Consider the following 12,372-nt stretch of genomic DNA (forward strand, 5'->3'; position numbering starts at 1 on the left):
AATTTGAGTTTCCTAATGAAATAATGAATTTAGATTTTATGTGGTGGGGGAAAAATATGGAGAGCTGGTGAATGAATTGTACATACTCAAAAGGATTTTTAGAAATTCCTGACTACTCAGAGTGGATTGGAAGAGGGTGAAATTAGGAGAGAGAAAAAAAATTCAGAAAACTGTTTTCATTATCAAGTAACAAGTGATCAGAAATTTGCTTTATTTTCTTTTAAGGAAATTTTGTTAACGCAATACAAACTGCTTTTGCCTCTGGTATTGGCTGGCTGATAACATTCTGTTCCGAAGGAGGAGGTAATTTATTCATTATTTTGTTATGAAGAGACCATGACATATAATTTTTAAATGACAATCTTTTTTACTTTTTCAGCTTTATTAAGATATAATTAAATAGCATTGTGTAACTTGAAGGGGTCAACATGTTGATTTGATACACTTCCAAAATGATTACCACCATAGCATTAGCTACCATCTCCATCCTGTCAAATAATTGCCATTTCTTTTTTGTAGTGAGAACATTTAAGATGTACTCTCTTAGCAACTTTTAAGCATATAATATACTATTATTAGCTATAATCACTATATGTTGTACACTAGATGCCCAGGACTTGCTAATCTTATAACTGGAAGTATGTATCCTTAGACTAGGTGACCATCTTGAGTATGCTACTATAATTGATTGCTCAGTACTCCAAACTATAATTTATATACAAGGTTATAACTTTTTACTTAATAAATATTTTTCTATTATTTTTCACATAGGTTTTAAAATTATTAATTTTTTTAAGTATCGTTTATGGTTTCTGTTCAGTGGGCAAGTTTTTCAGCCTAATTATATTCACAGTAAATGCTATGTTCAGATAGTCACAGATGTACATATTTATCAGTTTGCAAAAACAGTCATTTACAGATACAGTCCTCCCAAAATAATAATTTTTGGAGTTATTGACATTGCCTCATACTTATGCATATAAATATGTATACATGGTTACCTCATAACATTATATATTTGAAGATGACAACTTTCTATTTCTAGGAACCTTTCCCTCAGTAGATTAAGTTGAAAATACCCTACCGGTCAAACCATGAACTATAAACTGTATTTAAGCAATGTGATTGGTTAAAAATTGGTCCCAGTATTACAGAATATTCTAATTCAGCCCAGCTGGCATGGCTCAGTGGGAGCATCAATTTATGAACCAGGAGGTCACAGTTCAATTCCAGGTCAGGGCACATGCCCAGGTTGCTGGCTCGATCCCTAGTAGGGGGTATGCAGGAGGCAGCCAATCAATCTCTCATCATTGATGTTTCTATCTTTTTCTCCCTCTCCCTTTCTCTCTGGAATTAATAAAAATATTTTAAAAGAAAAAAATATTCTAATTCATTAATATCTTTTCATATGTTTAACCCCAACATGTATCTTTTCCTGAAACTTCACCTCACAGCCTTTATGCTACCATGTTGAGGAGGTATTGCCTTGAAAATAAAATCACCCTTAAATTTAATCTATCCTTGAGGAGTTTATTCATTTTGGCCTAATGCACAAATATTTGTCCATTTACACATGAAAAAACTTTGGAAATTAGAGATTTTACATATCTCTCTAGGCTCTGTGATGCTACAGCTCCCTTTCTTCAAAGTTATCTCATTTACTGTTAGTATTCATGTTTACAGAAATTTTATAAAAATAATGAAGAGGCTGTTTTATCTTATTTTAAGGATTTTTGCATATTTTTATCAAAAAAAGTTCATTACATGTTATTTCTCCAAAATTGTGAGATATCTTAGGTAAAGGGGATTATTGATCAGAGAAATTTGAGAGTAAGATCCTAAAGGAATGCTTGAGAGAAAATTACTCATTTTTTGTGTGTTTTTTTTTAAATATATTTTATTGATTTTTTACAGAGAAGAAGGGAGAGGGATAGAGAGCTAGAAACATCGATGAGAGAGAAACATCAATCAGCTGCCTCCTGCACACCCCCCAGTGGGGATGCGCCCACAACCAAGGTACATGCCCTTGACCGGAATCGAACCCGGGACCCTTGAGTCCGCAGGCCGATGCTCTATACACTGAGCCAAACCGGTTCGGCTACTCGTTTTCTCTTTAGTTGGAAATCCTTGGATTCTAAGGGGGAGGAATAAAAGAATTAGTGAGTGAGTGAGAGAGGTAATGTGTTGTGTGTGTAGAATGAGACTTTGACCACAGTAGTTACCTAGTAAATAAAGATTTCAGTATTTACCAGTAGAGCTCAAATAATTGTTTTAGAATCAGCATGATAGCTTTGTGAAAAGGCAAATGAAAGTATACACTCAGTAGAACTGAAATTGCTTGCTATTTTTTTCCAGATTGTTTGACTTCACAGACACGTCTCAGGCTTAGTGGCATGTTGGTAAGCATCAATTATTTTGTAAGACTACTAGCATATAGCCATGTCAAAACAAACAAACAAACAAACAAAAAAACACCACACACATACACACATTTAAAAACGGATTTCAGATATTGTCTTTGGTAGTTTTTTGAACATTTAACTCGCTTATTTGTAATCTTTCTTATTTTCTGATAAATGTAGTCATAGTTGTAGGTTTCTAATAATGAACTGTGTTCAGTAAATTTTGGCATGTGGTGCTTTCATTGTCATTCACTGCTAAGTATTCTTTAATTTAATTATGAAGTCCTTTTTAACCAAAGAGTTATATATTAGTGTTTTTATCATTTCCAGACTTTATTGTTTTGTTTGTTATTTTTGTTATTTAGTTAGCTCTCATCATATAATGGTTGGGAGTAGTCTTTGTTTTTGATACTTTGTTGTTGAAGCTCCCTTTGGGGAGAAACTTGGTCTTCCACTTGCAACAGGACCTATGTTTTCATTGTTGTTTCTTTCTATTTTAGGATGGTCTTGTTAATGTAGGATGGATGGACTGTGCCACTCAGGCCAACCTTTGTACAAGTTTGGATATAACCACAAGTTCTACTGCCTATTTTCCTCCTGGAGCCACTTTAAATAACAAAGAGAAAAGCAATGTTTTGGTATGAATCATTTTCATTTCTTTGAATGCACACACTTAAATATGTTTTTTTTTTAATCAAAGAGTAAGAAAATGAATCAGTTTATATCATCTGAATGTGGAACATTTAATAATCTAGAACAAATTTAATTTCTGGGATTCTGTTTAATACATTATTCAGTTTGTAAAGTCTGCTATAAGAATTATTTTTAACTGCATAAACTATTATACTTTCGAACCTCAAAGGTATGGAATACATTTTTAGGTTAAATGAATTTTCATTAGTTTCCATTTATTTGTATATTTTCTGATGTTAAAATACACATCATTGGTCGGTTTGGCTGGAACCCGGTATCTATTTCTTTTAAGCACCCTGTTAGATTCTGGTATAAACTCAGTGTGGAGATCTGCTGGTATGGTTCACCTCCCTAGTTTTAAGAATGAGGAAACTGAGTGTCAAGCTAGTTATCAAGGAGTTGGGATAAACAATGGGATATCAGACAAGTTTCAGAGGAACTCCAAAAGAAAAGAAAGACTCTAGGAAGAACAAACTTCCTTTAGTTTTCTTTTCTGTAAATTCTTTTTTTTTTTTGATGTTGATAAACAGACATACTCATTACAGAAATTCATATATAGTAAAGCAATGCTTAAAGAAAGATGAAAAATTTACTGAAACCGAATCACCAATAGACCAGCACCATCCAATTTTGGTAAATATCCTTCCGGAACTCTGTGTAGGTGTGCATACTATTAGGACCTGGTGCCAATGACTCTTCGGTTTTATCTGTGGCCTAGGTCTCTGCCCTCCACTCCAGACTGCATTCTACTACCTATTCAACATCTCTCCTGGGATATTAATTGAGGTCTCAAACTTGGATATCTGCAACTGTACTCCTGATAGTCCCTAATAAATCTGCTCTACCCACAGTTTTCCCCATCTCAGTTGATGAAATATAAATGTAATATATGTGGTACTTACATGCCATGCACACAGACAGAGGTGGGCAAAAGTAGGTGTACAGTTGTAATGCAAATAATATAATAACAAATAATATAAGAGTAAACTATGTTTTGCATAGTCACAACTGTAAACCTAGTTTTGCCCACCCCTGTGTATATATAATCATTATCAACAACCCCTGAATAGTAATTCATTGGCTAAAGGTGACATACTTAGATTAATCATTCCTTTCTTAATAGATATTTAAGTTGTTTCTACTTTTGATGATTATAAGCAGTGTAATGAACAATCTTATTCATCTTTTTATTCTTCTTCAATTATCTGTTTAGAATGAGATAGCTGCGGCAAGTTAAATTCCATTCATGTTGCCAAACTGCCCTACAGAAATTTGTTTAACTCTGTGCCATCAGTTCATGACATTTGCCTATACCCTGTCCAACAATTAATATAGGGTCTTACCTTCAGTAACATGCAACTTCATATTTTAGTGAGCCTTTGGGATTTTTTATATAAACTTCAAGCTCAGAATCAATCTTAGAAAACATAAATGAGTCATACTGGAAATGTAATAACCAGGAGTGATGGATTAAAGTCCTTATCCCTCCTAAAAGCATTTACGTTTTAAAAAATATAAGACACTATGCCAGCTAAATATGTCTGGAAGGTGAAATTTAGAGACTGGACAGTATCCTTTTATATATACAACTACCAAGTTTTACACCGAGACAGACAGGTTTATAATGAGTTTCTAGTGTATTCATCACTTATATATTTACTAGAGGCCCACTGCACGAAATTCATGCCTGGGTAGGGTCCCTAATAGCTGCCAGCTGCTGGCTGGAGCCTGCCTTCATTCTGCGCCGCCCCCTGGTGGTCCACGCATGTCATGGCAAGCGATGGAACTCCCAGTCGGTCGAACTCCCAAGGGGACACTTTGCATATTAGGCTTTTATATATATACTAGAGGCCTGGTGCATAAAATTAGTGCATGGGGCGGGGGGGTCCCTCAGCCCAGCCTGCACCCTCTCCAATCTCACCCTCTCCAATCTAGGATCCCTCTTGCAATCCAGGACTGCTGGCTCCTAACCACTCTCCTGCCTGCCTGATCACCCCTAACCCCTCTGCCTGCCTGCCTGCCTGATTGCCCCTAACTGCCTCTGCCTGCCAGCCTCATTGCCCCTACCTTGCCCCCCTGCCGGCCTCATCGCCCCTAACCGCCTCTGCCTTGGCCCCCGGCCTAAGCTGCAGTCTGGCCTACCTCTGTGGGAGGCGACCTGGCGGATCAGGGGAAGGCGCTGCCCTAATTACCCCGCTGCTGCTGCCACTGCTGGCCTGAGCCTGGGCCCTTTGCAGCTGTGCCTTGGCCCTCACAGCTACTGCGGTTTTGTCCGGAAGGTTGTCCAGAAGACATCTGCCCTAATTAGCATATTACCCTTTTACTGGTATAGACTTAGGGGCCCAGTGCATGAATTTATGCACCTTGAAAGGAACTGTGGGCCACCAGGCTGCAGTGGGCACAGGGGCAGGTCTCAGTCCCTCCTCTGCGCCCCCGCCCAGCCCCTCCAGTCGCGGCCCCCGGTCCCCTGTCTGCTGTCAGCCCCTCTCCTGCCACCGCTGCTAACAGCACTGGCTCTGCTCGCACTCGCTGATGGTGCGGAGCCATTGGGGCCAGCGCCAGCAGTGGGTGCGAGCAGGGCCGGAACCGTAAGCAGGTGCAAGCAGTGGCTGCTGCCCTGATCGCCCCTCAGGAGCAGGGGGAAGTGGAGAAGCCCTCAGTGGCAATTGGGGCCAGCAGCTACCACCTGCATCCGCTGACGGCGCTGAGCGATCGAGACCGGCGCTGGGCGCCAGCAGTGGGTGCGAGCGGTGGCTCTAGCACCGGCAGTGGGTGTGAACAGGGCCAGTGCCGGTGGGAGGTGTGACTGCCGGGCAGGACCGCAGCACATGGGAGCAAAGAATCTTCAGTAACCACCAGAGGCTTGCCCCGATGACAGTGACTGGCGCCCCACCTTGGTCTGGCACCCCCGCTCACCTGCTCCACCATCCCACCACGGCCGATGCCCACCATGTTCCGTGCGCATGCCCCCTGGTGGTCAGTGCACATCATAGCAACTGGTTGTTTGTTCGGTTGTTCTGCTGTTTGGTCTATTTGCATATTAGGGTTTTATATATATAGATAAGATAAGCTGCTATAGGAGTATTTTTAGCAAAATCTTCATAATGAATGTGACTAAAGTGAATGAGCTGTAGTACAGAGGCATGAAAGAATTCTGTTTTGACCTCTTAAGGCCTTTGGTAACAAAATATTTCATATAGAGCTTTAAGAATATTTATGCTATAGATTTAAAAAAAATAGAAAAACAAATTTCCAGGAGGAAAAACTGACTTTGCTGTTCTTATTCCCATTGTTTCTATCCATTGTTTCATATCAAGCACAATTAAGCTGTGAATACAGTGGTAGTTCTTACAAGTTTTAATGGAGTTTTAGATCTTTCAAGTAGTATTTGAATTGTCAAACATGGATGGTTTTTAATTAAATATATATAAAACTGTTTTGTCAACCCATATACATTTTCTTGATATAACCACTGCTGCACTCTTTGTAGTAATAGCTGCTTCATTGAGAATTAGACCACCAGATAGTTCTGTGAGAAAAATATGCTGAGGATGAAATATGGGCAGAAGTAAAGGTGATGTGTTAGAAGGGAGGTGTGCCTTCTTCAGTTATTTGTTTGTGTTTTAAATGAGACCTAGATCTAAAACATATTTAAAATAAGATCTTTACCAGTATAGTTTACTCTGCAAAACTCATAGGTAGTTTGGTTTTTTGGACATTCTTTCTGAAAACCTCTATAATAAGGTGCCTTTTCATTTTCTAGTTATAAGTTCTTATCTTAATTCCTATTAATTATTGGTTGGGGTATGAAGTGTCTTGGGTCATCAAATACTCTAGTGTTTTAACAATTCTTAAATAATGGGTAAAGCATTGTCATTCTGTATGAAACATGGTTAGCATTAACATTGAACTGAACATAAGATAGCGCTTTCCTCGTGATGCAGTCACTCCAGTGTGTTGTGGGGATTATTGTAGGACACACAGAACAGTTAATAGGCAATTCCAGGTAATGAAACACCTAATAATGAAATTTGTTTTATATCACTTTTTTAAAAAACAGCCCAGTTATACAATTTTTAATAATTGCCGAAATATGATAATACTTTTTTTGGGGGGGGGGGGGGGATTAACATTTAGAATAAATAGCTTGAAAACTATTTAACTTCTGTGACTTTTTTCCTTAAAAGTTCTTCTGTGGAAACAACAACAAAAAAGACACTAAAGTAAATGGATGTTGACTTAAAAAAATTACAATATAATTCTCTTATTCTAGTTTCTTAATTCATTGGATGCTAAAGAAATATATTTGGAAATAATGCATAATCTTCCAGATTTTGAACTACTTTCAGCAGACACACTAGAGGTAATATTTTTATAATGATAAATAATGTTGCTAACATTTTAAGTCTTAATATTTTAGCCAACATTTGGTTTATTCATCACTAGAGAGAAAGTAGCAGTTTCAAAGGATTATATATCAGTCAATTTTAGGTTAAACTCTAATTGACAGAGCTGCTGGTGGTACAGGGAGGATCTGTAGTTTTGTAAAACCTAACCAGTCCTAAAGGGCTTCAGGAATGTCATAAAAGCAAGATTTTGATCACAAAGCCACTTTGGATCTAATGGGAAACTTTGTTCTTGATTACAGAACTATTTATATTTTTCAATGAGTAATTAAGAAGCAGCTTCAGCAATACTTATAGCAGAATCAATTGTCTACTTTAATATTTTATAATGTAGTGACTTTTATCCTTCTGTAATTTTATATAATTGATTTACAGAGCATTATCCCAAATAAACTACAAAATAAGAATATGGATGTGCCTGAATTTTTGATATTATTTTGAAGTAATGGTTAGGATTATTAAAATTAACTATAAGAGAATAAAAAGAAAGATTAGAACTCAGAATTTCCTGTCTTTCACATTTCTTTTTAACTTTTTAAATCACTTTTAAGGATCGTTTGGCTCATCATCGATGGCTCTTATTTTTTCATTTTGGAAAAAATGGAAATTCAAATGATCCTGAGTTGAAGAAACTAAAGACTCTACTTAAAAATGAACATATTCAAGTAAGAAAAATGTATTCTGCCTAACTTTCTGCTACTATGCTTTCTTATTAATTTAATACATAAAGTTATATTTTAAATAACTAGTTTTCTTCTATAATGTATGAAAATGTCAATCTTTTTCTTTATTATCTGCTTCTGGGGTCTCACATGAAAAGGTTTCTTTCTCCCTCACCCCAAGATTATATAAATATTCTCTACATTTTTTAGAAGGGTGGCTTTCTTAAACAACTTTATATTATCTTGGAAATTTCTTCTCAGGTTTGTTAACTTTCTAGGAGCTTTCTTTTTTTAATTGCGTTTTAGTGTTAAATGTAAATTAATTATTTCGATCTCTTGTATTTATAGCCTATTAACTTCTGTTTAGAAACTGTTGTTAGAGCAGTGTCATTTTGTGATTACCCTTATGAATATTTAATTGATTGGATAAGATTTCATTTTCATCTAATTAAACCTTCTCTTTCTGCTTTAGATTGGCAAGTTTGACTGTTCCTCTGCACCAGATATCTGTAGCAATCTCTATGTTTTTCAACCATGTCTAGCAGTATTTAAAGGACAAGGAACCAAAGAATATGAAATTCATCATGGTAAGAAGGAGAAAAAATGTATCTTCATTTTCAAATAGTACAGGCATACTTCAGAGATATTGTGGGTTGGGTTCCAGATCACCACAATAAAACGAATCGTAATCTTTTTGATTGGTGAAGTTTCTTGCCTTCATTTTTTAAAAATGCAACATCTGTGCCTGGCCAGCATGGCTCAGTGGTTGAGCATAGACCTATCCCAAATAGCATTATCCCAAATAAACTACAAAATAAGAATATGGATGTGCCTGAATTTTTGACATTATTTTGAAGTAATGGTTATGATTATTAAAATTAGACCTATGCTCAACCACTGATCCAGAAGGTCATGGTTCGATTCCCGGTCAGGGCACATGCCTAGATTGTGGCCTTAAACCCCAGTGTGGGGCGTGCAAGAGGCAGCCAATCGATGATTCTCTCTCATCATTAATGTTTCTATCTCTCTTTCCTCTGAAATCAGTAAATTAATATATATACTTTTAAAACACAACATCTGTGATGTGCAATAAAGCAAAGCACAATAAAACAAGGTTTGACTATAATTTTGAATTTTACTTTTTACCTTATATTATATGGACATATGTATAAATAATTTGCTCTTATTTATTAATAAATTTCTTATAAGGAAAGACATTTTTAATTATATTTAGTTATTTTATATTCTTGACTCTTGATCAGTGTTTCAGTAAGAACTGTGGTGACATGTTAGGCTAGGGAGGAATTTAAGGACCTTGCTTGTTGACCAAAGTAGCACCTATAGTGTTTATTCCAGTTTGCCAAATGGAGCATCTCAACCATTACGAGTAATTTTCAGACATTCTTTTAGATGTTTCCTCCACTAGACTACCAAGCATCTCCATTAACTGCTTTGTCACCTTCCTCGAATTTATAATCACATTTCTACATTACAACTTGTTAGGGATTGCAACTCTGCATTCATGTAAGCGAAGTTCCAGTTCCTAGGGTTTGGGATGCATCATAGTCTCTCTCCTGAAAAGGTGAAATGTAGCAAGAGACCAGCAAACTACTACCTATCACAGTAAATAACAGATATTAACATTGTGCCTGTTAAGCCCTGTGTTAGGTGTTAGGAATGCAAAGTTGTAAGACATGGACTTGACTCTCAAGAAGCTTAAAATGTCTAGTACAGGTGAGAGGAAGGAGATCTATAAGCAAATATGAAAACCAATGTAATAGCCATTATGTATAAATTAATAAAATCAAAGAGACTTCTGCATAGTATAAGTCAGGAGGTGATATTTGAATTCAGGTGACATTTGCATCCTCAATTTCCCAAAGCAAATACAGAAGAATGAGAAGTGAGTTCCTTTAGGCCATAGGAACTATGTGAACAAAGGCTTGCTTGGCAAGGTAATCCCAATAGTAACGACTGTTTATTCTGTACTTTTTGGAAGGCAAACATTTTTCTAAAGGTTTTGCATACTTTTGTATTTCCATTTTGTATCTTCACAACAGTCCTGCAAGGGAGAAAATTGAGGCTCAGAAAGGCTAAGTAACTTTGCCAATGACAAAAACCAGTAACTGGTCAAGTAGATTTTTTATCCAAATATATCTGACTCCAAAGTTAATGGAGTTCTGTTCTTTTTTTACCTCTGAAATATTTCTGACTCCATTTCTGTGCTTGCTGCCTTATTTCAGATCCATCATGTACTGTATCATCCTCTGATACAGTTTTCCATCTCATAGCCTTTCTTCTTTATTGTTGGTTATTTGTTTTATTTGCACTTAATGCCCTAGAACAGCCAGGGCCAAACTACGGCCCGCTGGCCGGATCCAGCCCATTTGAAATGAATAAAACTAAAAAAAAAAAAAAAAAAGAAAAAGACTGTACCCTTTTATGTAATGATGTTTACTTTGAATTTATATTAGTTCACACAAACACTCCATCCATGCTTTTGTTCCGGCCCTCCGGTCCAGTTTAAGAACCCATTGTGGCCCTCGAGTCAAAAAGTTTGCCCACCCCTGCCCTAGAACATCTAGGAACATTCTCATGTCACTTTTCTGCCTTGACTACTGATTTCTTTTAAAATAAAGTTCAGATTTCTTAGTATAGGAGCAATGACTTTATCTGTTTTGCTCACCACTCTGTCTCCAGCACCTAGAATGGTGTCTGGTGTATAGTAGGAACTCAGTATATAGTTGTTAAATTAACGGTATACATTCACAATCTGCCTCTGATGGCTCTTTCAGCCTCATCTCTACCCTTCCAAATAATTATAGCTCCAGCTACTTGTGGATCTGTGAAAATATGATGTTCTTTCACTCCTCTGTGCCTTCATATAAAATTTTTCTTCCTCCTGCGTTGTAATCATTCCTTCTTGCCCCTCTAAATACAGAGGTGGCCAAAAGTAGGTTTATACTTGTGAGTACACAAAACAGAGTTTATTCTTATATTATTATTTATTAATATATTACTTTCCATACAAATATGTTTTTATAGATAAAAGGCAGAATATGGATTTTAACTTTTCTCTTACTCAATTTCAAAGGAAAGAAGATTCTCTATGATATACTTGCCTTTGCCAAAGAAAGTGTTCATTCTCATGTTACCACACTTGGACCTCAAAATTTTCCTGCCAATAACAAAGAACCATGGCTTGTTGATTTTTTTGCCCCTGTAAGTTATTTTTATCTGTCAAAATTCAATATTGTCAGATTTTCTCTTGTTACAGCAAAAAGACATTTTCTAAATAACCTTGAACCATGGGTACAGTTTGGCTACAACCACATATTGTATCTAAGAGAGAACTGATGTATTTTCCTCTAAGGATTAAGCATATACAAGCATAAGATTCACAACTAAGTGTGGCTTGTCTTACTTATATTGCTTGTTGCAAAAATTATGTGGGTTTTGTTGTACATTTTATTTGGCTCAGTGCTTATGAATATTTTTTCTTTTGTAGTGGTGTCCACCATGTCGAGCTTTATTGCCAGAGTTACGAAAAGCATCAAAGCATCTTTATGGTCAGCTTAAATTTGGTACACTAGATTGTACAGTTCATGAGGGACTTTGTAACATGGTAAGGCAAAGTATTAAAAGTTTTCTAATTAATCTGATATTAAAATAATAACTTTTTCAAAAATACATCTACATTTAGAGTAGTAAATTTTTTAAACCAATAATTTCAATAAATTATGATGGATTAAAATATGATAATATATGTAGTTAAGTGTAGATATAGTCTTATTTATTAAACTCAGGAAAATATTTAGTTGACTTGATAAAATATACGATTTTTTAAGATCTTCATATTTTTTTAACTTAATATTTTCTTTTGGAGGTCTATAGCTTTTTTCTTTGGCTTTCCTTGTAATCGTATAGCTAATAGAAGGAAATTAAAATGAATGCGATATGGGGTTAATTAATATTCACTCTTCGGTTCTAAGAAGTACTAGAAATTATATACCTCATGATGAAAGTATGCAATGCCCCCTATAAAATATTCTTGGAAAAATTTTAAATCAAATCATCAGCTCTATTAGTGTATTGAAGAACAGGTTAAGTGACAACATGGGCATGCAATTTGCAAATCCCAGCATATAGAGGACTTTATAGACAAACAACCAGTTTATTGGACACATTTATTAAAAGGGGAAGAAGATT

General features: G+C 36.1%; 1 protein-coding gene across 1 annotated transcript in view; it reads left to right on the plus strand.

The window, feature by feature from the left end:
• Nucleotides 1-12,372, plus strand: part of DNAJC10 (DnaJ heat shock protein family (Hsp40) member C10) — a 39,206-nt gene that overhangs the window by 11,957 nt on the left and 14,877 nt on the right. Inside the window, exons 8-15 of the mRNA XM_070422630.1 lie at nt 226-303; nt 2,356-2,399; nt 2,903-3,040; nt 7,369-7,458; nt 8,053-8,166; nt 8,636-8,750; nt 11,258-11,385; nt 11,672-11,788. Of these exons, the coding sequence (XP_070278731.1) occupies nt 226-303; nt 2,356-2,399; nt 2,903-3,040; nt 7,369-7,458; nt 8,053-8,166; nt 8,636-8,750; nt 11,258-11,385; nt 11,672-11,788 (824 nt within the window). The remainder of the gene's footprint in view (nt 1-225; nt 304-2,355; nt 2,400-2,902; nt 3,041-7,368; nt 7,459-8,052; nt 8,167-8,635; nt 8,751-11,257; nt 11,386-11,671; nt 11,789-12,372) is intronic.

The sequence above is a fragment of the Myotis yumanensis genome, unplaced genomic scaffold, assembly GCF_028538775.1.
Source record: "Myotis yumanensis isolate MYYU_CA2020_CCGP unplaced genomic scaffold, mMyoYum1.0.hap1 SCAF_8, whole genome shotgun sequence".
Lineage (NCBI taxonomy): Eukaryota > Metazoa > Chordata > Mammalia > Chiroptera > Vespertilionidae > Myotis > Myotis yumanensis.